The sequence below is a fragment of the Channa argus genome, chromosome 14, assembly GCF_033026475.1.
Source record: "Channa argus isolate prfri chromosome 14, Channa argus male v1.0, whole genome shotgun sequence".
Taxonomy (NCBI): domain Eukaryota; kingdom Metazoa; phylum Chordata; class Actinopteri; order Anabantiformes; family Channidae; genus Channa; species Channa argus.
In genome coordinates, this window is record NC_090210.1 from 21,569,919 (window position 1) to 21,595,806 (window position 25,888).

At 40.2% G+C, this 25,888-nt stretch overlaps 2 protein-coding genes and 1 long non-coding RNA gene across 3 annotated transcripts in view; 2 read left to right on the forward strand and 1 right to left on the reverse strand.

Annotated features, from left to right (window-relative positions):
- dnaaf11 (dynein axonemal assembly factor 11) overlaps positions 1-17,143 on the forward strand; it is a 38,630-nt gene extending 21,487 nt beyond the window's left edge. The window contains exon 12 of the mRNA XM_067529167.1: positions 4,719-17,143. Within this exon, the coding sequence (XP_067385268.1) occupies positions 4,719-4,914 (196 nt within the window). The 3' untranslated portion in view covers positions 4,915-17,143. The remainder of the gene's footprint in view (positions 1-4,718) is intronic.
- Positions 17,144-17,276: 133 nt separating this feature from the next.
- On the reverse strand, positions 17,277-20,102 carry LOC137140687 (uncharacterized). Its single transcript, XR_010916477.1, has 2 exons — positions 19,968-20,102; positions 17,277-19,644 (listed from the first exon to the last, which is right to left on the reverse strand). It is a non-coding gene; the product is annotated as an uncharacterized lncRNA (long non-coding RNA).
- An 87-nt stretch (positions 20,103-20,189) lies between these two features.
- kcnq3 (potassium voltage-gated channel, KQT-like subfamily, member 3) overlaps positions 20,190-25,888 on the forward strand; it is a 72,663-nt gene continuing 66,964 nt past the window's right edge. Inside the window, exons 1-2 of the mRNA XM_067529150.1 lie at positions 20,190-20,329; positions 20,869-21,319. Of these exons, the coding sequence (XP_067385251.1) occupies positions 21,000-21,319 (320 nt within the window). The 5' untranslated portion in view covers positions 20,190-20,329; positions 20,869-20,999. The remainder of the gene's footprint in view (positions 20,330-20,868; positions 21,320-25,888) is intronic.

Below are 25,888 nucleotides of genomic sequence, written 5' to 3' on the forward strand. Positions count from 1 at the left end.
GTGGCTACAGACACAAAACAGAAACTGGTGATGTTGTTACAGCAGCTGATTACAACTCAAGTACACCCCCATCACTGAACTGAGAGTGATTACCTTACAGGAGCTTAGTCACGACATAAACTTAGTCACCGTCATCTTCTTACATTAGCAATGAGTTTATCTGTCAATGTTGCCAGAGTTGCTTTGGTTGCCTCTGGTTGTTATGTTCTTTATAGACACGGTTACATTTTCGTGAGCCTTTCCATGTAAATGTTACATGTGTGTTCCTGCTTTGGGTTGTACTGTATCTCATCTGCACGTCTGTTGGATGCTGAAGGATAAACGCATTGAGATGCTTAAATACAAAACAAAGTCCAGATTCTTTTGGGCTAAAGGAAACTGCATGTGATAACAAGCATGAATCAACTTATAGTAAACTTACAGCTTCTGCTAGCAAAGGCAACAACCTAACAGACTTCACTGCTTGTCATCAGGAGGACTGCTTGTGTTATTGATACTGAGCTGCTCTTGCTCTCAAAGATGGACAAAGAAGATTTATGCCAGCAAGAACAGGCAAGACCCAGCATTCAACCAGCGGCACACTTATATCACTGCTCGCCACTGGCAAGACACTAACTTCTAGCAGAGGCATAGGTCATTGCTGCCATCAGGAAAATTGGCTTCAGGCAGAGGCAAAGGTCGTAAATAACCACCCGCTACCGCTTGATTGCTCACTTCAGACCGACTCATATTTCTTACATCACCAGTCATTATGCAGATTACCCTGCATTCAGATCAAAACAAAGACAAACAAAGAGAGCACTCATTTAAAACAAGCACAGAAACAGCGTGGCATTCAGATCCAGTCGCAGAAGGCTTACAATGTGCAATGAAACAAACAGATTAGAATCAGTGAGCGATGAATTAAATGTTCCCAAAAGGCCAGTGTTCGTGCAGCAGTACACCAACACAAAGACACAAGAAAAACAAGATCAAACATAAAATACATGCTAAAGTAGAGAAATGGTGATGTAGAACTGTATTTACTGTACGATCCCTGAATTTACACATACACGTGACGATGAAATTCAGTCTCAGCACTTAGCACGTCCCCTTGGGGACGAGTTAGGCTGCAACTCAGAGCACCCAGGGAGCTAGTTTCTTGCTCGAGGACACACCTGGTGGGTAGGCTGGGATTTGATCCTGCAGACTTCTGCACCTTAGCCTTTACCCATTGAGAGTTCAGATAATGTTCTTGGGAGGAGCTCTAGAAAAGCAGGTTGACCATGATTACAAACTCCATAGTGTGAGCAGCCAGATGACATCATCTGAAGGTTCCTCCGAGTGACGTCACCTGGAGGTGTCCAGATATTTCAATATAAGGAAGTCTTAGGGAAGTTTAATGGTATTCATGTACATATACTACCCAAACTAAAACCAAAAGAAGCAAGTTAATAATCAGTGAAGGGTTCCTTTAATTATCATTCCACTGCACAACTTAGTGCATTTTTTGGTATGTTCTAAACAAAAAAACATTGCTTTAGAATTTTTTTAACCAGAAACTTTTTCTGGAAGCATGGAGGGAGCTTTGAAACCACATCTAGACATTCAGTATATAGCGGCTAAATAAAATGGTAAATCTTGGTTTCACACGCCTGTAATTACCTCATTCTATTCTCCCAAATGACTGTGTGATCTAGGTCTGATTATAGGGAACACAAAGATCCCATTATTTGATTTAAGTTTACTTTAGAATTTGAGTTTCCCAAATTCATAATCCAATGACTTTTGCTAGACAATCGACAGAAAATGAGTCGGTTATTGAAGCATTTTAAATTAAAACTTTATCAATTTCACATTAAATCACATTACACATTAAATCAAATATCACATTAAAACTAATGTTGGGGTTTTTCACTTTTGGTAAAAACAAAAAAAGACACCTGGTTTCACGCTCTCAGGTTCTCAGACACTAAAGAATTATATTTACTAGAAACTAATTAATAAATACAAATACAGACTGGGCTGGCTAATTGTGAGTAGACGGCTTTCTACATAATGAAAATAACCCTTAGTTGTAGTTGTAATGTCCAGAGGAGGTTTGAATGATGTATAAAAGCTGCAACAAACCCTAATAATTAAAACGCTGGTATTCTTTCTTTTTGTGTTAAGGAGTTGTTAGTGCGCTTACTATGATGATAGAATGATCTGCTTAACCCAAGTTAAGATTTTTATTCTGTTGTTCCCTCTTCAATCTGCAGACACAGTTAAAATGCTCTTTGGACACAATATAACATTTACTAATCACTGATTCTAAAAATACACCTCATTTTCTATCTGCAGGAAAATGGCCCAAATTACTTTTCTGCAGCCAAGCTGGTGATTTTCCTGCTGCTAAGTGAATTCACTGGAGTGAGCAGTGACTGGACTGAAAGTACCAGTGTGCTTATTGTACAGTATATGTCCCCTGGCAGCTTAATTCCCCACTTAATAAACAAGTGGCAGAGTGCGCCGAATAATGAATAACGCTCCTCCTCCCGTGTGCTGCTGCTGCTGCTGTGCAGGAGATTAAATTACCTTATAATTGCCACGCTGTTCCTGGAAAATCAGCACATTTCATTAATATTGTCCTGCCTTTGGTTCCCACTCTGTACACGCCCCTAAATGAGGTGTAATTAGCAGTACACTGAAGAAGTCAAAGGTCAAGGTCACACCAACAGACCTTGACCTTGTGGTAATTAAAGTAAATCTCGCTCGTGTGTTTTAAATTAAACCATCTTACGTTTAATGGTTTAAAGTGACCATGTAAATGTTAAATGCGAGATACCGTTCTTAAGAGATGTTGAATTAAATACAATTTTGAAGTACTTGTATGCTTTTGATGCAATTTTGTAATGTACTTCGAAAGCAAATACTGTACTTTTTAGTTCACTTCATTTATGTAAAAGTTGCAGTGTAGCCTGATGTCTGTAGCTTAGGATTTCAGTCAGAAAAGCATATGATCAGTTTTCAAAAAACGGTGCATTGTTACAGATTAAATAGCCTAATAATAAAGTAGATCAAATTAGTTTTTTCAAATTAATTTGTGCACGAATTAAGATTCCTGTATAATCATACATTTATGCTTAATAACATCCTGATGACAGTGGGTGTGCCAGTCTATTAAAGGAACTAAATATCCCACAGCTGCATAAGGATTAACAAGGAAATAGAGTCATATCTCCACAATAAACAAAAAGTAGAATTAAGTAAATAAAGAGAAATCTACGTAACATCTACAACAGCACTATCTGGGTTTACACACAACCACTTTCAGCAATTAGGGGAATCCCCAGAGATAACTTTGAAATTATTTGCCACTCACAGCTCAACTGACTGTGTGGCCTGCAGCCTTTGGTTTAACCATTATAAATTCATTACTTGGTAAATGGAATGACTTCATTGTTGTGTGCTAAATGTGTTGACTTCAGAGCAGGAGACGAATTCGTTTAGTCTAATGGAAACAGATTATGTGGTAAAATAGACCATCATTGTACTTTTGTAATGTACTTTTAACAAACCTTTGATTTTTTGTTAGAAAGATTTGAGGGAATTCCCTCAATACTGCGGATTATAAATAGAGCATCATATAAATATATAAAAGTGTTACGCTAATGTTAAAAACATATATATAATATAAAATTGGTCTGAATACAAAAAAAATTAATCTGAAATGAAATTTAAACATTTATTAGGTGTGATTTGATATCAGTTTTTGATGCTCTGTGCTTAATGCATTTCAGTTGTTTCCAAAAAAGTTCAGTTCCATATCCAGATTAGCATGTTTCTGTGTGTCTTCATCAGACATTCCTGATGTCAGAGGTCGTCCAAACTAAACTTAAAGAGAATTTATGTCCGTACCAGATATCAAACACTACACAGTATATGCAGCTTGGTAATTTATTATTTGACAGCTGTAGAGCAGCCTAATATATGTATGTACACGGCTTTATGTAATGTAACACCTTAACAGGGATGCATATATATATACATACATATAGATAGTCTGGCCTGTTAACTGCATATCTGTGATCATCTTGTGCCGTTCTCTGTGGTAAACGGTCTTTCACTTATATAGCGCATTTGTACCTCATTGATGCCCAAATCCTTTTACATTATGTCATTATGATTATTAGTTGCTGTTTAACTTAGATACAAGATAATGACTAGCGGAGTAATTATTCCCGTGGGAAATAACCAAATGTGGTGGCTTTCAAAATAATTTGTGTCAAATTTTTAATACCCCAGAGCTCACGGTGGCTGGTGGCGTGTTCTTGTAAACAGCATTCACTGAGCATTAGTTCATTCTAGGCCTCACAAGTTTCTCATAGCTAAAGGTTGAGTAATATATTAGCAGCTCCCAGGAGTGTCAACAGCATCCCAGTGTATTAATCAGTGGATGGACTTTGAATGTAAATGTTACCGTGTTAATAAAACTCCACTAGGTGTATTTTATGAAAACATACTGGAAGTATCCTAGAAATCTAACAAACATGTCAAAAGCTGTGCTAGAACAACACATCACCAAGAAAAGTAACTCTTTATTTATAAAGTGGAGAAAACTTCATTTAAAAAGCGGTGATGTTCAGAATATCCCTAAATAAACATGTGGTCACTTCATATTTCGTACTCAATTGATAAAACAAACACAAAAATATGTTTATCTGACTGCTTTCCTTCCTGATTGTTTCACTTTGCAGAAGAAACAATGTTCCTGAGAGGCTGGAAGTGGACCTCAGCAAGCACAAGACAATTGATCTTGCCAACATTGTACCACGGCAGAGCAACAAGGAGGGTCCACTGGAGACATTCAAAAAGGCTCCATCAACAACCACACATCACAGCGGTTTCTCTGAAGGGTTTCTGGATGACCCTGATGTCCCCCCACTCATATAAAGCTTAAGTCTAGAGCAGGGGTCTCCAAACTTTTTTCCCCCATATCTACTGGACAAGATGTCTACTCGTGTTTGGTAACATTTATTCTCATACCTATATGTCAACAACCTGATAACGTAATAATTAATTTAATTTAATTTAATTTGTGGAAAAAACTACCAAATGGAATTTTAACATTATATATAAAATACACAACATAAATTAAAAATTCAAATTATAAAACAAGGTTCATTTTTAACTCTGTTACACCTTCGCCTTCGTGTCCAAAAGTCTCCAACAATACAAGAAAAAGTCACTAGTCGCTTTTGAATTAAAACCGAGTCACTAGAGGGTCATGAATATTAGCTAAATGTAGTGTAGTAAGTCGCTAAGTAGGCAACACTGTTCACCACTGGCTCCTCAGGCTTGACAGCTGCCCACTGTTTGATTGACAACTAATGATCTGAATAATCCTTTTGTGTAAGAAAGGGGGCAGGACACTTATTAATTTAATTGTAAGCTAGTTTCCCGAGTGACCACTCAAATTGGTCTAATTGAGTTTTCTAATTTATGTAGGATTTATTAACCCTTTGGCAAACGACTCGGAAAGTGGTCCCAAGCTATATCCCAAGGTATGTCAGACGCTGTCCCACCCACAATGAGTAAATATTGAGTGAGACATCAAGAAATAAATGATGGGAACACTGTGAAATGAATGATAAAGTAGATCCAAACCTGAGACGTCTTTCAGAGATGCTTAAAAATGCGACAGAAAATCAGCCATTTTAATGTCCTTAATGTTAAACCATCAAGGCGTTTTGAATTTATCAGAACTAAATCAGAACATAACTGTTGAGTATCCTGTCACACTTTATTAAAAGCGTTAATAAGCCCGGATTCCACTGACAAATGTGCTGGCATCTGCTTCTGCTATTTTCCCAGTCCGACAGTCCTCGTGATGGAGAGTTAGTTCACTTATTTCCTGAAAAAAAAAAAACAACTCCAAATATCAATATCATTTTACATGAAATGTCTTGCTGAAAAATATCTGTATTAGCAACCAAAGTTTTGAATTCCAGACACTATGTGAGTTTGGACGCGAGGTCAAAGAGAAAGTCAAAAATAACGTGCAATAAAAATTGTCACTGGACGTGAACTAGTGCATTAACTTTATCAATTGTACCATAACTTTGAGACGACATGAAGTTAGTTGGTGTGAGAGAAGAGGATGCAGAGGGCAGAGTTAGATGGAGGCACATGATTTGCTGTGGAGACCCCTGAAAGGGAAAAGCTGAAAGGAAAAGAAGAGAAAGAAGGTTATCATGAATATTGGTGTTTAAATCTATGGTTCACACAGCTTCCCCCACTAAAACCCTGATGTATACATTTCTGAGTGTGGTAGTAACAACCATTATAGAGAAAAAAAACATTTTTTGAAACCTTTTGCAAAAAACTCCAGCTGGTAAAGCAAAGCGGCAAAACGGAAAAAACAAAACAAAAAGAAAATCAAACTGCCAAGTGTGGTCTGCTTTGCCTGTGGCCCAGTTGTAGTTTCCCTTCTTTGTGTCATCTTTTTTCTTGTGATGCTCTTCCCAAGTGTCCAGAAGCTGATATTCTGCCAGAATCCGATCAGAACGGTTCTTCGCTTTGCCCAGAGGACGCAGGTCCAAACATATTGTGAATGTTGTTCATCTTCATCTCGTCTTCGCTGAAGTCTCTTCGCTCTTTGTTTTGTTATAACTGATGGCCAGAAGAGCTCGGAGCTCACGACTCCATCCTCCTTGAGCAGTTCTGAGATCATTTTACCTCCTGACAGGTCCACTGTTCTCTTATCACACAGTTTTCTATATTTGAATATTTTGCTTCTCCAGAAATAGTTTAGATTGTATAATTATATTTTTGTCTCTAATTCTGGTTCATGCTTTTTATTATTGGATTTGAATGATGACGAGGATGATAAATCTGTATTTAAGTGTCATAACGCAGACCTTTCTGAAGCTACGGTGTTTCCAGAAGTGTGTGTTGATGGTAACTGGTCTTACTTGAGCCATCTCTCATCTGAAAGGCTTTTTGTAGTTGGGAGTCTCAGGCATTTAACCCCCAGCAGTTGTTGAGGTCACATGTGGGTCAATAGCCCAGTCGGCCATCATGTGTGTCATTAGGGTCACATGAGTCAAGGTGTGAATGGGAGTTAAAGTGCTTGGGCAGGGATGCCAGGACTGGAGAAAGAGCCCGATAAATTGTTTTGTAGACCACTTCGTCTCTGTAATGGTGGTCATTCTATTTTGATGTTGATGGCCTTCTTCACTCAGCCATCAAATATATATGTTGCTGTATGGCGTTTTTTATTTTTATTTTATTTTTTTTAAATACCATGACCTAGATGACTCAGAATCTACTAAGGCTTTCTGTCATTTCACATTGGATCAGTGAATAGATGTGTTTCTGTCTTTAGAACAGACAGCTACATACAGCCTGGGTAAAGAGCTGGACTGTTGAGGGACTCACTGTAATGTTGTGTCGATTGTCCGCTGTATCACCAAGAAAGTGAATCAATATCTTGGATGCAAAATAACCTTTTGTTTTATTTTAGTATTTAAAAAAAAACTCTTCTCTTCACAATCTCTGCATAGCCACTATAATATGCTGACGTTTGGGAAAAGATCAGCAAATAAGCTATGGTTAACCTGTGGCTCGGGTAGGGAACCGGTGGGGTATCAATTTAATGGGGATTTGATGGAAACTAGTCTGCATATGATAATTGACACCTGTAGCACCTGTGCACATGCATGTGTTGTAGATTCAACTGTAACAACTGTAATGTACCAGAGTCAGAGCTTTTCTGCAGAGAAAAGTCGTAGTAATTCTCTTAGTAATAGAACAGACATGAGTCCTTATAAAGCGCATTTCTACCTCATTGATGCCCAAATCCTTTGACATAGCTCATTGTCTTGTTTGTTTGGGATTTCCTGCCACTGTGCTGCTGCGTCGCCCGTGTTTTTTCATATAAAGTGAAAGGGAGCAAAGAACAGCGGACATTTTGAAATATTTCTCTGACCCAGATCAGAGCACAGCATTGCATGATACAGTAGTAGCTGATCAGTGGTTCTGTTGGCAACAGAGAGACGTCTGCTCTACTTTATTAATAACTGATTAAAACAAACAAACTGACATTAGAATATATGCCAGAGACCACATACAAAAAAAGTGTGCTCTGCACTGATCTCTGATCAGTGACCTGAGATCAGATCAATTCCGTAGCTTTAAAGGACCAATTAGTTTGTGACTGAAGCCTTTACCCCCTGTTAGCTGGCTCCAGAAGCAGTGCTCACTTTAAATGTGTGTCTCTCACAGTGACAGTGGAATGAAAGGCTTAATGGACTTTCCAAGTTTCCTGCAGTCCACCAACATTGCATGTTCGACGAGAAGTGGTTCATACAATGTGTTGTCCAACCTCACTGCAAAGTGAAATGTTGACACCGGTTCTGAACAGCCACATTCAGAGAGAAGAAAACATTTTCTGTCGCTGCAACAAGTGCATCTCACACGGACTAACTCTAGTACATTTTATTTCTGGTTGTCAGATCAGCTGCTGTCCATCTCAGAAACCCAGATTTCAGTTTAGTTTTAGTTGAGGATGTGTCTTTTTTGGAGTTGCACCTAATCTCATGTTCAGCATGAATTAGCTCGAACGTAACTGCTAAAAATAGGATTTGCATGAGAAGAAGTCTTCTGTCTTGGAAAAGCCTCAGCTGCATTTCTTCCGACCGGAGAAGATCAGAACCAGACTGCAAAAAGGAAGATTTTTGTTTCCTTTGTGATTAAATCCGGAGATTCAAAAAACCCAGCACCACCTGCCACCTCTCCACTCTGTTATCTATTTTCTTATCCATCCTCTCTCTTATCCATCGCTGCCTCATTGATTTTTGGCTGTTGCCATGACAGCGGATCTTCCCACTGGTTTATATATGCAACGCCGGCTCACTGTGTTGACCTGGGTCAGACTGACCTTATTGTGCCTCTTACTCCAAACCACCTGACACAGCTGACACTTGTTATCAACAAAAAAAGAAGCACAGTCTGGTTGCGTTACTTTTATTCAATAGTCTTTTTTTCATTTAGACTTTTAAAGTTTAACTTCACCCCCTTAAACTCTGACACATTCTCTGTGTAACTGCTACACCTGGGGTTTTGTCATATAGATATAAAAGCCAGTTTTCTTTATCTTCATGTGTTTTGAATTATTTTTAGACAAAAATTGAGATCACAGAGCACAGATGAAGAAACTACTGCAGGTTGCACACTGACAGCCATAAAATCATCTACCAACCATAAAATCTGTGAATCCATAACCCTGACTTGGCTTATTCGTCTGTGATAGAGCAAACATTCATGTTGCACATTAGAAGGCTAAGCAGCCATTACATTAACACCAAAAATAATGAGAAATAAATAAATATAATAAAATAGACTTGAAAATTCAGGATATCACCTGGAGATTGTGTCATGATTGTGTGAATCAAATTCACTCCATCCCATAACTGTCTAAATATTTCACTGCAATCTTAAAATAGAGGAGGAGTCAGGGGATTATTGGTGTCAGTAGGATTCACCCTTTGGGACAATGAACGTCTGCACAAAAACTCATTAATGTCCATTTGATTGAAGCTGAGATACGGTATTTTAGGTTTGATCCAAGTGGTGGATTGACAGATTGTCACGTCATTTAAACTGTGGAGGAAAATCTGTTCTTGTCAACCTCTGACTTGCAATTCCAAGTCTGTTATATCACCCACCCAGCGAAGCTGGGAAGTGCCAACGTTACAGCTACCGAAAAGGCTCCAACACCAGGGTACGAGATACGAGACTAAATGTGATTAATAAACATGAAACATTTTTAACAATGAGAATGATTTTAGGATTTCTCTACGTGTTGTGACCACTGTAAGACATTTTTCTTGGACAAGCAGGAAGCAGCGAGGGGAAAACATGTTGGGAAGCAGCAGTGAAACTCTGTATCGGGAAAGCTGCACCCGCCAACGTTTGACATCATTTCCTCTCTGGCTCGTTGTGCTTTAAACCCTCGCAGAGCAGACAGGATGGTAAACATGAGCTCTGCGTCTGCACTTTACTGTCATCCCTTTACAGGGATTCTGGGGGTGGGAAGTTGAAACAGCGTTTGTGATCTATGAAGCGCCGCAGTGCTTTGATGCAGCTGTGGAAGAAAATGTTTGAATTTTTCCGGTAAAGTGGGGGTGGATGTTCCCGGGCTATGATTCTTATTGGGGACGAAGCGACAGATTAAAGGGTCAAAGCACTTTTAAAGAAACTGCGTAGAGCGCACGGAGCAAGCATGTCAGCAGGCAGGTGATCAGAAAGCCTGCAAATACATTTATTCAATCAATTTTGTAAATAACTTCAGGTTGACGGAACTGATTTCTTGTTTTATTTCAACGTCTTGCACTTTCTCTAATTTTTCCCATCGGCCCTTGTTCTGTTTCTCTTTCTCTCATGTGTTCACGTCAAGCTTGTCTCGCCCTCCTTTCATGTGTTTTTCTCTGATGTTCCTGAACGGCGTGTGTCCCTTTTCCAGGTCTCCGAGCTGGAGAGGGTGTGATGTGTCCTTAAATGTTATTCCCGATGCAAATCCTCTTATATTTCTCCATCTTTGACGTTATCCTGATGGCCTGTAATGTAAATATACTATGATGCCTTATTCTGTACATGCCATGTATTGCATGTCGGTCTGGAGGATAGAGGCCTCCTCTTACTCCTCTTGTGATTTCTTGCCATTTTTTGCATTAAAGGGTTTTTATGAGGAGTGTCTATCATCCAATTCAGTAAACTAAAGACAGGACTACATGTATTGAACCTATATGTTCAGTATAAATGTATACAATATTAGCAAAGTGCACTCAAATGTTGACCTCTGACCTCTGAAGCATCACTTGGACAGTGGCATTAGCAGAAGTGTTTGCCCTGTGATTTATGACACAGCTGCTCTGTGATGCTGTACGTGTGGCTCTGGCCTGGAGACTGGAAAGAGATTTTCCGAGCTTTTGTGGGATCCGTCTTCGCATGCGTTGTTCTCTTCACGTAAACCTGTGAGTCTTTAACTCTCAGCTTGGCTCAGTCAGTGCCATGGCTGCACACAGAACACAGAAATGATGTGAGCCTGGATCCCTGCTGTTGGTCAACATTCCGAATGAAGGTTGAAGGAAATCCTTTTTTTCTCTGGACTCTCCATCTTCCCTCCTTCCCTCTTTTCCTCTCAGCGATGAATTATTTAGCCATTCTCCTTAGAGTAAAGCCTCCCACACATCTCATTCCGTGTCTCTGCCGGGCCAGGCGTTCTGTGCTGCAGCCAAGGACAGATGCTCGGCTGTGATGGGAAGCTTTCTCTGCAGCACTGAGAGAACGAGCCAAGAGGAAAAACTTTATGACTCTTAGCATTAACGCTAAAGTGAAGCTTCTTTTCTTTCACCATGTCTGCACGTAGACTTTCACATCGCCACACAAAAGACTGCAGTGCCACCCTGTACCACAGTCCACATTATACACATAGGTTCCCTAAACTGAAAGTGAGGCCATTGTATGGTTAAGGGACACGTTTCCCTGTGTCTGGGATAATTTTGTCATCTTGTCTTTTGTTATTTTGTGTCTAATTCTGATCATACACTGACTTGTACCCACACATCATAATAGCTACATCTATATGGTCTATATGTTATTATATTTGCATCCACGGTTATTCTTAGCATGGCTAAATGATGCAGATCTGGTGTTCATACTGTTGCATCAGTTAGAAAAAAAATTAGCTGGCTTGCTATGTTTTGCAACCCCTAACCCTGTCCAACCTCTGCAGGATCTGACACTTGCAGAGTGGCCGTGTTTCTTCTCACCGCGGAGGGAGAGGAGGCCCCCCCACCAGACTCAAGATGACAGCACAAACTGAGAACCAAGTTCTCATGCTGCATCTCCACGCTGTACATCAAGTTAGTGCATCCCATTTCTTAAATGAGTTAAAAAAAAAAACGTTTCAGCTTGAACACCTCACTGGTCAAAGCCTCCAGTCACAAAAATGTTTATAGTCACAACGACCTACCAACAGAAGTCTGAAATCTAATTGAAAATATAAGCGATGGGATACATGATAAAAGCTGTTTGCTGAGTGGCCTTTGAAAATGACCTCTCGTCGCTGAAAATCCATAATCAATGCTGCAGCTGCATTTTTGCACAGTTTGACACTTATGCAGAAACGCATACATTGTCATTTTAGTTGTGTATGTTTCCTGGCTTCATCATAGAAACATTGGCAGGACCTAGAGTTTCTCTGTGACCAGCAAACACCTGGTCTCTGGGGGCAGGGCCAGACCCTCAGGATGAAGCGCCTCACCAAACATTGCAGTAAACTGAGTACATGGCTGGGCCGACAGAGGTCAGATAGTGATTTACGCTGATGATATGTTTATTTTGCCTCCTGTGCTGATTGGTTCAGGTGAACAGTGAGCTGGAGCCTCATGGACCTGACAGCTGGAGTCATTTCTCATGTGGCTGGAGACATGAGCAGCTTTATTTATGGCTGGTTGCCGCCAGCACGTGTCTCCTGAGGCATAATCACAGAACGTGTTCACGTGTTCATGTTATAAAGGTGAACCAGCACGATATTACCTTCAACCCGGAGGTCTGCCACACAAGGAAGCATTGAGGGTGTCTGACTGGAACAACTGAAACTAAATGAGATTATTAATTACATTAACTATTTAAAAATAATAGGATGCTTTATCTCAAAATAAATGACTTATTAACTCAGAATAGTGCAATACTTTTTCAATATTTTGCCTTGGATATATCATCAGGACATTACAGAATCCCATAGGTCGTTATTTTGATTTACTAAGTCGTTATTTTGAGATTTCTTTTCATTCTTTTCCCTGAACCCATTCCAAGGTGGAATCAAAACAAGTGGTTACGACTCGAGTGGCATTGTCAAAGACGTGAAATGTTTGTAGGAAATGGGAGGGTTTGGATGCATAATCCAAAGTGTTTCCAGTCTCAGCAGGTCTGTTGTCTATAGCATCGTGTTAATTAAGGATTCATCTGAGGGACAGGACAGGAACCATGCTTTCACTAAAATTCAGCCCTGACCGCTCATTGTGCCATTTTGTTTAATATTGGATCCGTTTCCTTTAATATCTGACAGGAGCCTAAGGTTTGTGGGGAGTCTGTGAAGCTGTTGCCAACTCACCCGCCAAAAGAATCGTGTCGAACGTAAACCCTTAGATTTTCCTACGGTCCTCAGAAATCATTCTAAAGTTTTCTACAATCCTCAAACTTTTTAAATGTGCATAGCAGAGGTGGGAGAGGTACAGAAAACAACCTCACTAATCCAATAAAAGTGCCAGTGCTCGTCTAAAAATGTGAGAGGGTCACTTCAAAGTCATTAAGTCGAACTGCTAAATACAGTCCATGCTCTAAAATATACTTAAAGTAGAATATGAATACTCCACTATGAAAGAATTTATTGAAATTGATGCTGTTGGTAACATAAATATGCAGGTCTGGTCCAGGGGAAAAATATGGGCAAAAAAATGTTTCAGTAATTAATACAAACCTGAACAAAGATATGAGGCAACCAAGGCAACATGAAGCATTTGCTGTCCTGACAGATATCTAATTCAATATATACATCATCATTTGTTAGTTGGGATTTTGTTTTAAGGATCTGCAAAGTAACTAAAGGTGTATACATAAGTACAATATTACTCTTTAAATTTCTTAGTGTGACTAACATAAACATAAAAACTCTGAAGCAATAACAAAAGGAAAAAAGGCACCGATTCCCTTTGTGTCTTTTAGACTTGTATTATAAAAGTTGGATAAAGCGGATGAATTAAACATGCTGCTTGTGCTGCCGAAGAGTCGACCACATCATGCAGATATAACACGGAGCCTGATAACAGCTTTAATTATTGAACAGCTGGCACTTTGACAGAGGCCTCTCCAATCCACAGGAAACCAAATCACTGACTCGGATACATCATCTGTCTGAATAAACAGGAAACAGTCAAACCCTTGTAACCCAAAACTGTAAATATGGTCATTGGCAGAGATTCCTGATTCAGATTTTACTCCAGTCACAACAATCATTAGAAACTCGGATCTTACATAATGGACAAGTGTTTTGAAGTATGTGTCAGTTTGTCCATATGTTGGTTTGTTTAATGAAAGTCCTCAAACACTGAGCAGCTGAAGAGTTTTCAGAGGACTATATATAATTTACATTTATTTTAACTACTTTTATGGATCCTTGTGGGGGAAGATCAGGACACATCAATGATGGCTGTCGTGGAAAGTGATGACTCAACAGTTAATATCAACAGGACGAGTTAACATCTCTCAAAATTAGAGAAGTGGGAAAAAAAATAAAGGGAAATTAAACAGAACGCCAGACTTCAGGTGTTTGCATCTAAACATTGTCGGTTACAGCGTGGCTCAGTAGTAAAAGAGTACAGGTACTAAAAAAAGGCCTTTCTGGGGTCCAGAGCTTTCACCCACAGAGAACATTTGAAGCATTGTGACACACATGATAAAGGAGGCCTGACGAGCAGCCGATATCCCGTATCAGAAGTGGCCGACTCCAGTCCTCATGATCTGCCGCCCTGCTAGATTTCCAAATAACGCGCGGCCTTTTACCTGGATCAAGTGTATTCAGTGAATCAGAAGCTGTAAGTCAATGGTTGTGCAGATAGAAAACAGCCAGGGTTTTGGCTCCCAAGGACTTGAAGTTGGCCAACAATCCCTGACTGTCCTATATCAATCAAGAATGGGCAAACATTCTCCTAAAAAAACTGACCAACAGCATTATTAAAAGAAGAGAGGATGTTGCACATCGGTACACATGACCCTGTGCCTTTTTTTTTTTCATCTCCGAAATGTACTTCTGAGCTCTAAACTAAAATATGCTATAATCAAAATAAGAAAATAATCAAATAATTGCACATCGGTGTTTTTCTGTCTAATGAAGCAGCTGGTCAGCAGTGGAAGCTGGCCTGCTTCACTTGTGTTTACAGCCCGTCTGTGCAGAAATCTGCTGGTGCGAATCTCTCCCAACATTTTGCCTTAAAGAGCTGCTATCTGTCAATTACATTTTCCAGTTTTGGACACTTTATCGGGATAAAAACAGCAGGACAACAAGTAGGACACCTTAAGGTGAGAAAAAGAAGGGGTGCAGTGGGACAATGGTGAATTGGACACACTTATCCTTAGAATATGCTGTTGAGATGAAAAACAAAATCATGGAAATCTGTTATTGATTTTATTTATTTCGGTTTGTCCAGTACAGAAATGTGCACGTTTAGCCCATAGCTTAGCTTATCACAAAGACTAGGAAGTGGGGGAAAGTGTTAGCCTAGCTCAGTCATAAAAAAAAAGTTTCATAAAAAAAAGTTTCTTTAGGTTGTTTCCTCTCTGTCCTGTGATTATTTACATGTCAAACCACCAGTTTTTTTTTAAGCTTTCACTTTGCTCTGTAGGTAAAATATCAACTGATTAATCAACCGACTAGTGATTTTTATATCTTTTTTTTCACTGTAGTCCTTTTGCAGAAGCCTTGAAAATATTAACTTATTTTCCATCGAGCATTCCGATACATTTTAAACTAGGATACTGAACATTAATATAGTAGAACAAACTGGAAACAAAGAAAAAAGGTCTAACGTTGTCCCATTTTGACATATTTCTGCATTTGCTTCCACCTCCTGCTGTGCCAGTCGTAGCCTGCCATCATCGCGTTTGAACATCATGGCATGTGGACGCGCATCCACTCGCATCTGTTAATACTGGACAGCCAACAGTCGATCTCATTCTCTGCCATGTGAGGTCACGCACTGACCCGACCCCTCCAGTCCGCTGGTCTTTCTTCTCCTATGTCTCATCAGCGTGAGCAGAAAAAGCCAACAACTCAGGCTCTCGCTTTGCCAGCTTGTGCTAACAGTGATCCTGCCCTATGACTATTATTGCTGACCTGTTTGCTTTGGACTTCTGGAGCCTGCTTTCTAACTTTGCCCTGACGGTTTCCTGCTCCGTGAACTCTTTCTAGATCTGCTTTTTATGTTCCATTTACAATGTCTATTTATGTTTGTCTTCTCTCCAGTGTTCCTTGCTGAAATAATGAAACGATGTTGGAAAAAAAAATAGGAGTGGAGTACAGAGTGGAACTGAGACAAATGCATGAGCAGGCAGATCCATTTCGTCAGAAAAACCTTAACTAGCAGCTCAGACACTGATTCCCATCTGTGCATGTCGACTGCGTGCAAGCTGTGAACCCGACGACAATCCTGCAGCAGCAGCCGGAGTAAAATGATTGCTTTTTTTCCATTACAGACTCTCTCTAATAATTTTTTCATGCAGATAATTATTCAAAGCCTCCAACCACCAATGATTAAGTAGAATTACTAAAGGCCACCAATGGATCTATTTTAGGATTGTTCAGCTCTTGTGGTTAAATCCATGTGGGACTGTGTGTGGTCAAACAGAGGATCCTATTTCCTAGAAAGCACTAGATTAAAGTTAATTCGGCACAAACGTTTCAACTGTTTGTTTCTTTCTGTGTATGCATATAACCATTGAGTGGTTACTTTATTAGGTACCTCGGTATAATCTTAGTCTCATAATTTTATCTATAATCTTATTTATCTTTGAGTACCAACAGGTAGAAAAGTGTTACATAGGTTCAGACCATCTACAGCAACTCTTCCATGAATTTAACTATGACAAAGTCTGTATATAATCTGTTTTTTTTTTTTTTTTTTTGTGAGTGAAGACTTATATTTGTTTGACTTGTCGTTGTACCTAATAAAGTGATTACTGAGTTGAATGGCCTGTCGAAAAACATTGCTCATCTGCATATCTAACACATTCATTGTTTTTCATGTTTATGTGGTTTTTGTGTTTAGTGGACAAATTTTACAGGGACTATTTCACCACTACACGAAACCTACAGTTTGGAAGTACTGTGTGCAGTACTGTAAGTATTTCTATAAAGAATGTGAAGTTGACGTCGCGTTAGCTGACTGGATTTTGGGGGGGGTGGGGAGGGAGGGTGTAAAACCCATGAAGGTTTTACTGCCATGGGAAGCAGTGAGGTTGTGTTGCTTCTTGGCGCCTTCTTTCAATGTGGCCCCAGTGCATACCTCACAAGATGGCGCCCTCCCATCCCTGATTTCATTATTTTTCTTCTAATTTGGATGGAGTTACCATCACAAGCTTTAACAGTTTTCGCTTTAATGTGCCAACCTGGCAGTGACATGTAGTGTATATGTACAAAGGGGGAACACAGTCTATCCCAAACCTATGTTAACAGTACGGTGCTTTACGAAAGGTCACATTCAGACTGCATCCCAAAAACTTTTATTTTGTAGTTACATCGTTCTTTTTCAGTTGTTTCAGAGCCAGTTTGCACACAATTTGTTTTTTAACGTTTTTAGAAATTGTAAAACATCCTTTTTGGGTTATGTGCCACACTGGCTGCTACAGCAGAGAGACCTGGCAAACCAAGCAGTGCTGAATAAAATTTGGAGTCAGTTCAACAATGAATCCGTCTCCTTCCTGTCAACATTTTCCACATCTCGTAAAACCTGGACAGATGGGTGGAAACAATGCAGGCAAGTATATTCAACAAGGGCAAAATGTCCAATAAGTGGCACAATGAGTCCAAGACCTCCTCTCAATACAACAACCATTATCTCTTCCATTAACATTATTTTCTTGCATTGGATTACAGTCGATTTTTGTGGTTATTTACACTTGCAATCACCAAAGACACATTTTAAAACAAGTTGCAAACGGGGTCATATAGGTGCAACCTGGCGATGACGGGGAGAAACTGGCGAGGACAAGCAGTACACAGGAGACCGCTAATTGGTGAAGTGGGAACAGGTGTGGCAGAGTCAGACTGATTAACACATCAAAAACAAGTGTGTGTGTGTGTATATGTGTGTGTGTGTGTGTTATAGGGGGGTAACAGGTGGCAAGATAGGAAACTGGCAGGAGCATAGCAACAGACTGATCCAAAGAAAGAACCACAGCTGAGACAGGACAGAAATCAAAACAGATTCCTTTTTAAAATTCCAGGATTTTCCTGATGTATGTTTGCTGTTTTATGTTCTCAGCTCCTCTGTATGACATCCCGGTGTCTCATACTTGTACGGACCTCTTCCCCTTTTCATCACTGACCTGTGGTTGAACTGACGGACTAAAGTTCTTTGACGTTTTTGTCTGCATTGAAGCATCCTGTGCATTTTACAAAGGATGCTGCAACCGCTGTTCAACCGCTTCGGGTGTACAATTTGTGGCGATGCCTGAAAGTTGGAAGCAAATCTCAAATCTCACTGCAGGAATCTTCAGTGCTTGGGCTGAAAAGGTGGTGGGTTTATAAAAAGCAATATGAAACAAAGTGCAATAGAAACAGCTACAGCAACATCAGATCCATATGGATCCATGAGTTTTCTACATTAACAGATGAAACAGAAATGTCACATTCCCACTTTGTTTTTGCACAACTATCCATGATTTGAGCTTTGAGTGTGGAGATCATTAAGTGACCTTACATCTCTCTCTATGTCCTGGACACAGACTGGACTGGACTGAATGAATTATCCATTCAGCCACTCTGATGAGTCAATTCAACTATTGAATGCTTTCAGATTTTAAGATAGGAAGAAGGTGTGTTACAACAAACACCCACAATAAACAGCAACAATAATAATAAGTCAAAAGATGATGCTAAATCAGAAAAAGCAGAGTAACACAAACTGCTGGTTTGAGTCAAAGCATATAGTGTAACATTATTGACTTTTTAATACTATGCCTTCGTTTTTATCAGTGAGCAGAGAGAAGAGTTTAAATGATCAACAGATTTTTGCTCAAATTGAAATTTGAATCAATTTCATTCATAGCAATATTTGAAATAAAAAATCAAAGCATATGTTTTCAGTGTCTGCAGCTCCTGGGGCTCTGGGTTCATGTGAGGTGATTTCAGGCCTTTGCTCAGCCTTTGCTTTTAAATGAGCCTAATAGACAATGCAAATGAAGTAAGAAGCTTTTCTTATTCAACCTTTTTAGCTTCTAAATGTCAGCAGCGTCACTGTCGTAATAATGTGCAGCAGGTGACCAGATTCAGGTTCCTCTCTGCAGGAAGCACCTATTGTGTGGCGGTCAGTTGAATATACAGTTATGTAAAATCAAAAAAAAAAAAAAATATATGGTGCCACATTTCTATTGTTACATTACCGTTTGTTTAATGTTAATGTGTTTATTTGTTCCGCAACACAAGTTATTAAACTGAAGATTAAAAAGTCAGAAGTCGTCTATGGTGGATATAAAACGTATTTAAAAAAAGAATTACAATTTGTTGTAGAAACATGTTAATATTTATATAATCATGTCTTTGTTAGTTTCTGTAGACATATTTATTTTTAAAAAACTTTTTTAAAACCTAATTTTTGTTTTTATTTCTGTATTATTTCTATTTTGTGACGTTGGCGTCATTTCCTGCGCTTTTGGCGCCATCGGAAAATGGAGAAGTTTTAAAACCCGCTGGAAGAACCGTGTCACTTTGGTGCCGTCTAGGGTCCAGTCTGACGTCGTTGTCCCGGGTTTTGCGGCGGTCAGAGAGCCGCACTGTAGTCTACCAGGCTCTTTGAAGGATGTGCAGGTGAGTCTACTGACGCTGCGGTACCTTTGTACTTTCTGCAGGTAAAAAAATACAGCTGAGACCATCACGCTGAATAAAAACGGAATCAACTTCCGCTCACAGAAACGTGCGAGTTTTGTTCTGGTCATTAAGAGGCTCCGTTATTCTTTGGGGGAAAAGGGTTTAGGTTAAATAAGGTGAATCCAGTTTTTCAGTGTTTACTCGAATAAAATCCTACATATCCTGCTGACACGTCATTGTATATACGTTTAAATGTAACAGATTTCTGCTACTGTAGTTTTTCTCTGGAAATTCTTTTTCTGATACATGTGATTTTTATTTTTATTTAAAACTAAACCACTGAATCCTTGTTCCCCACCTGGTTTGTTTGTGTTTTTCTTCCTGGTTACTGCACGTCAAGGTGTGCAGCATCTGCGCGCCCTCGCTCGCTCGCCAGCGTGTTTGTTGGGTGCGCGTGCGCGCACGTCCCGTCTCCGTTGCTGTTGCTGAGAACCTTTTTCTCTCTCCCTGCATGTGAGTGTCCGTCTGTCTCCCGCCTCTCTTCTCTGCTTCAGTTTCTCCATCGACCTCCTCGTCGCAGCATCTCTGCTCTCCATCCTCAGTTTCCACCCTCCTCCTCCTCCTCCTCCTCCTCCTTCCCCGCCTCAGCGTCGCTCCCTCTGCAGGTGGATGGAGGCTGGAAGCCCCGGAGACACGAGACATGCATGCGATCCGCTGCTGGTAGGTCTCGATGCGACTGCTTAGACCGGTTTCTTCCCCCCCACCTAGATGTACGTCCTCTCATTAGTGTCTCGTGTGTGTGAAGAGAGGATGCAGCGTAACGCCAGGTCTTTGTCTCTTCAGTTAACGTGTATGTGTGTGTGTGTGTGTGTTGTTGGGGAGGAGATGGTTTGTAGCAAGTGGGCAGTTTTTTTTTTTTTTTTTTTTTTTTTTTTTTTTTTATCTTGAAACCCTTTAGGATTTTTTTTTTTTTACATCGGTAGATCGACGCGCGTCACAATCACCAAAATCAGGCGTTTGAGCCTTTTATCGCCAATATTGTCCACAACGGTCCCGTATTTCTCAAAACGCGTGTGTGGTGCTTCGTAGTGAGTTTATCCGACTTTTTGTTGATCCCACCTCCTGTGTTGGATCACTGGAATGTCCCTGTGCTGGTTTTATATCCCAAAAGCGTGTTTTTCCCTGAAATTAGAGATGTAACGCGCTCCCTCTCTCTCCTCCTCTCCTCCTCCTCCTCCCCCCCTCCTTCTGTTTTCCAGTCAGACTGCTGAGCACCTCCCTTCGCGCCGGGGACCACATCCTTAAATGACCCGCAGCTGAGGAGGGGGTGTCTCCGGATCCAGCGCCCGGATCATGGCATGCTGTCCACACCGGACATCTAGCACTGACCATGGGGCTCCGGTCCAGGACCGTCGCTAGCGGCTCGGAGGAGCAGAAGAAGCATTCCGGTGCTCCTCCAGCGGAATTATTGGACCAAGGCACCGGTGGCGCGGACAAGGATGGCGCCCTGCTGCTGGTGGCTCCCGGTCGGGATGACGTCAAGCGGGGCTCTCAGGGCATCGGCATCGGCATCGGGCTGCTGGCCAAGACCCCCCTGAACTACACCCGGCCGATTAAGAGGAATAACATCCGCAAGAGGAGGATCCAGAACCTGATCTATGACGCGCTGGAGAGGCCGAGAGGATGGGCGCTGCTCTACCACGCGTTCGTGTGAGTACGCAATATATGAAACAGCGTTTTTTTTTTTTTTTTTTTTTAAACGACATTTATGATATTTTCTGCACGGTTTTCTAACAATGGCTCCTTTGGGTAAATGCGCATCCAGGTGTGTGAGCTTCTAGGAGGGAAGCGGGCTGAATGCAGGGAACCTGTGGAGTCACTTGGTCGCAATTTCAGACCGTTAATGACCTGGGCCTGTCCGGCCTGTCCTCCACTTATGCTGTGGGGTTTGAACAGTTCCACCCTGTATGTCCCTGTTGCTGCTGTGCAGTTAGGACTTCTGCTCCTGAGAAGGATTTTAATTAGTCAGAATTCAGGTTTCAGCTGTGGATTTAAAAAAAAAATGTTTTATTGTTTAATATTTGTTTTTGTGTGGATCACAGAGGGAGAGAGACGGACAGGTTGTAAGTGCTTTTGCTTTCTGGACTTTTAAAACCACTTAGCAAATGTACATAAGTGGAGCTGCAACAGATGGCTGATGAAAAGAGGTGTGTGATCAGTGTATTTAGAGTTTGTCCACAGTGTGTTACTTTTTCCCCGGTAGTGTTTGAAATGTTATGCTCCAAAACGTGCCGGTCTCGAAGTCCGACTCAGAACAGCCGGTGGCACCGGTGCAGAGATGTTTGAGTCAGGCAGAATTTCAGTACTTTCTGCTTCATTTTTGCAGCCTTTACATTTATTCCACTCATCTAATGACTAATACGGGCTGTCGAGAGTGTAGCAGGGTGTAGCTGATGGTGGTAGAGCATAGTAGAGCCAGGAGACGGATATGGGGAAGCAGGAAGTTGTTTTTTTAATTTTATTTATTTTTTTTAATGCTCATCCTTGTTCTAGCTTGAGTTGCATTTTGTAGCTTAAAGTTAAAACGTGGCCTGTGAACTCGTCTTGAAACAATATTTAAAGTTTTTTTTTCCTTAATGACTTTGTTTTTGTGGAGCTGTGTCATATGACCAAGAGCTCATATCCTAAAAAAACACATCCATTTTCCATCCATATCCTCAAAAAAACAACAACACAGTGCTATGTAGCACTTTTCCTGTAAAGTCACTAAATAAACTGAGCACATGGAGAAGCCCTCCTTACATATGGCTTCACTTTCGGTTGTGCAGTGAAGCACGCGAGGATATATTTGCTCCAGGCAAAAGACTCGTGCAACGTCGTGGTCTTGGATTCGTTTTAAGCATTTAACAGTCGGTGTGGGTCTTTTACGCGTTGACTTGTCTGCACTGTTGGACAAGGATCTTGCATAGTTGGTAAAGGATGTTGGTGGGATCGGAGTGTGTTGTGTGGATGGGTCTGCAGCATAATTTGCTGGGGGGTGACATGCAGCCAATGTCCTGAACCAGATTCAAACCCAGCACACTGCAGTTATCTGACCTGAACCTTTAACCAATCGGGTCTGTTTGACAGACTCTTCGGTAGTTCTGAATAAGGTCTTTCTACGTTTGTGTGGCCTTCATACAAATATCCTGCCTGTATCCATCCATGAAGAATCCAAAGTGTCACCCACATGACAAAATAAAGAATGGAGCAGGTTGTAAGACCTGTCAACTGTCGTCATCTGTGGTGAGGGGTGAACTTGCAGGTTTTACCTCTGAAGACAGGATATAAAGTTCTGACGATCACATTTCATTGAAAGTCCACGTTGTTCGGTTTGTAATGAATCCAGTCAAATCCAGCGAAGACGTGATATAATAAAGCAGCAGGTAATTATTGGTGTCACCCTCTATCTGATTGTTAGAGCTGGTCTGTGCGTGTTTTTCTGAGCTCTGAGAGCTGATTGGACGATCTGCCCGCTTCACTCTGCTGATGTTGTCACGCAGCAGTAATCATTGTTTTCAGCCTTCATGTCGGAGCGGCCGCTCCTTGCCTCCGTCAGAGCTGTTTTGATTACACTTTCCCTCTTCTGTCTGACAAACGCTGTGATTGATTTATTTATTTTTTTGCCGTCGGCTTTGTCCTTCTGCCAAAACGACAGTGGACACCAGTGTTCAGGAAAATCCCCTTTTTGTTTGTTTTTCATGAGCTTGCAAGTCTCAAAATTCACTTTTTTTTTGTAGCTGCCACAAACTCTGCTAGGGCCAAAATAAACAAGAAATTACCTTCACATCCTGTAATCCGCCAATTTCAGCCAATAACAGACTCTATACCTCAGTCAACAAGAAAAATCCAAAATTAATGGCAACAAAAAAGATAATGTAAAGATCTGTTTAATAACAGACATGAACATAAAAGGTGCACTGGACACTGGATTATTAAGATTCTGCATAGTGCAGATGGACTGTGCATATTAACATGATTAACAGACAAGCAGATTATAGATGGGTATGAATATAAATGGGTAATTGGGATTCAACTAAAACATCCAAAAGCTAAAATAATATATGGAATTTGGACATTATACCTTTGCACAGTACAGAACATGGTGTTTGATCTGTACAGGAATCAAAATGTGTCCACAGTGGGATGTAGATTTAAAAATGGTGAGACTGGTAGAATTAAAACATTTAGAGTTTTTGTGCTGACCCTGTTGAAAAATGCCTTTTACTAGAAACTGGGTAGGAGGCAGGTGGTTTTGGTTCTGATGGATTATTATATTTTTGGAAAAGGGGCTGTCGGGGGACATTATGCTGTGTACAGCATCTCAGAATTCAGGCAGCATTTTCAAAGTTTTATTGAAGTCTGATTTTTTTGTTGTTGTTGTTAATAACCAATAAATAACGTGTTTATGTCTCATTTACCGTTTTGTGAAATATTTGTGAATGTTTGTCCTCCACACATCATAAATATGTCATATTAGTGGCTACATTTTGGTGTCAGTTTTTTTTCTGGGGCTATACTGAAATGGTTTTAGAGAATTTAAACAAATTCAGTTTTGGTTTGTGCACAATATTGACAGAGTATAGAAAAATAAAAAATGTCTGATTTACTTTAGTCTCACTGGAGCTTATTATCTCGAGTATCTTTTTCTAAATGCACGTAGATTTTTACAGCTTACTTTATTCTTTTTTTAATTATTGTTACAATTGTTTGTAATTTTGTGCCGCAATAATTCTCGAGTGGGGCAATTTGCCCAGTTTTCCAATTTTATTTGGCCAGAAAATGTTTTATTTAATGAGGAGCAGTTTCAGTTTATATTTTATATTATTCAGGCCACAGTATCCTTTTAAGGCGTCTTCTTGTTCTCACCTATCGGCCATGTTTCTTTATTATCTTCTCGGGTCACTAACTCAGAGGTGAGAAAGTACAACGCTGAGATCAGACGAGCCTGAAAAGTCTGACTCATCCTGAAGCCGATAATGTCTCGACTGACACCACGTGTGTGTCTCTCTGCAACACAACATATGTAACTTCCAATATGGCCGCTCCATATGGGCTGGTGCAAGAGCTGTGCTGAGTATGAAATTACATGTAAAGATTCAGCCTTGAATCAGCTGAAAATGAAGGAAAAAGCAGCTTCAGCAGAAGAGGAGTCCTATCGACGGATATCTCATTGGGATTGGTGTCAGATTTTCTTATGACACAGGAAAGGATCAATCTAGAGCTTGTTTCCGTCTGACGTATGATGTCATCAGGGTTGAAGGAAACTGAGGTAATTTGACTGCAGTGTTTAAATCGTGTGTAAACTGATGTAGTATCTGGGCCTAAAATGCCTAATTTTGTCAACTTTTCGAAACAATTGCAATGTATGTTTTTGAAGTGTCTTTTTATTTTTATTTTTTTGCAATGATTTCGCGGGATTAAGTGGAAAATTGCAAAAATAATTAAATCAAAAGCAACTTCTGTCTGTCAAACGAGCAAACGAGCCTCCATCGCTTGTGATTTATACTACACCAACATTACCCATCGTGCTTATTTCCTCTAACCCGCCTTGATTCGGTCGGCACCCGCAGTAGATCTGGATGGATCAGCTTCTTGAAACAGTGATTTGTCTCATCTGTTGGCACCACATGCTACTTATTCTTCAGTTTGTTCGATAACTTTGTTTGTCCAAAGTGGTTTGTGCCACACAATCCAGCTTTTGTGTGCAACATCAGGGAATTGTCATGCAGATACTTTTGCAGACAACCCACCTCTGAATTGGCATTAATTGTGGTTGCAACATTGTAAATGTTGAATAACATTAGACAGACTAGTTGTTTTTAACGTTTTACTTTAGGTGTATTTGTAAGTACTGTAACTTGTAAATTACAATTTGAAACAAGTGGAATGTACTGCATTCCAAAAAAACACACTTATTTTAGTAAAGCCAACTAGTCTGACATTATCACAATACTATAAAACTGTAAAACTTTCTCTGCTATGCACAAATAAGAACTCTTCTGTCAGATCAGTCCCACCATAGTGTAAAAATGTACTGCACGAAGGTGAAATACATTTTTACCTGCAGGAGTGAACTTTGGAAAAATGTTTTCCTCCCTTTGTCCACACCATGTGACAGCAGATGGTGCATCAAGAACAGAAAAAGGTCAGTGGCCAATTGCAATGGATTCATGAATAGCAACTGGATGTTTGAGCCCATCAACACATGAACCCGTTTTTTTAAAATATTTTTTATTT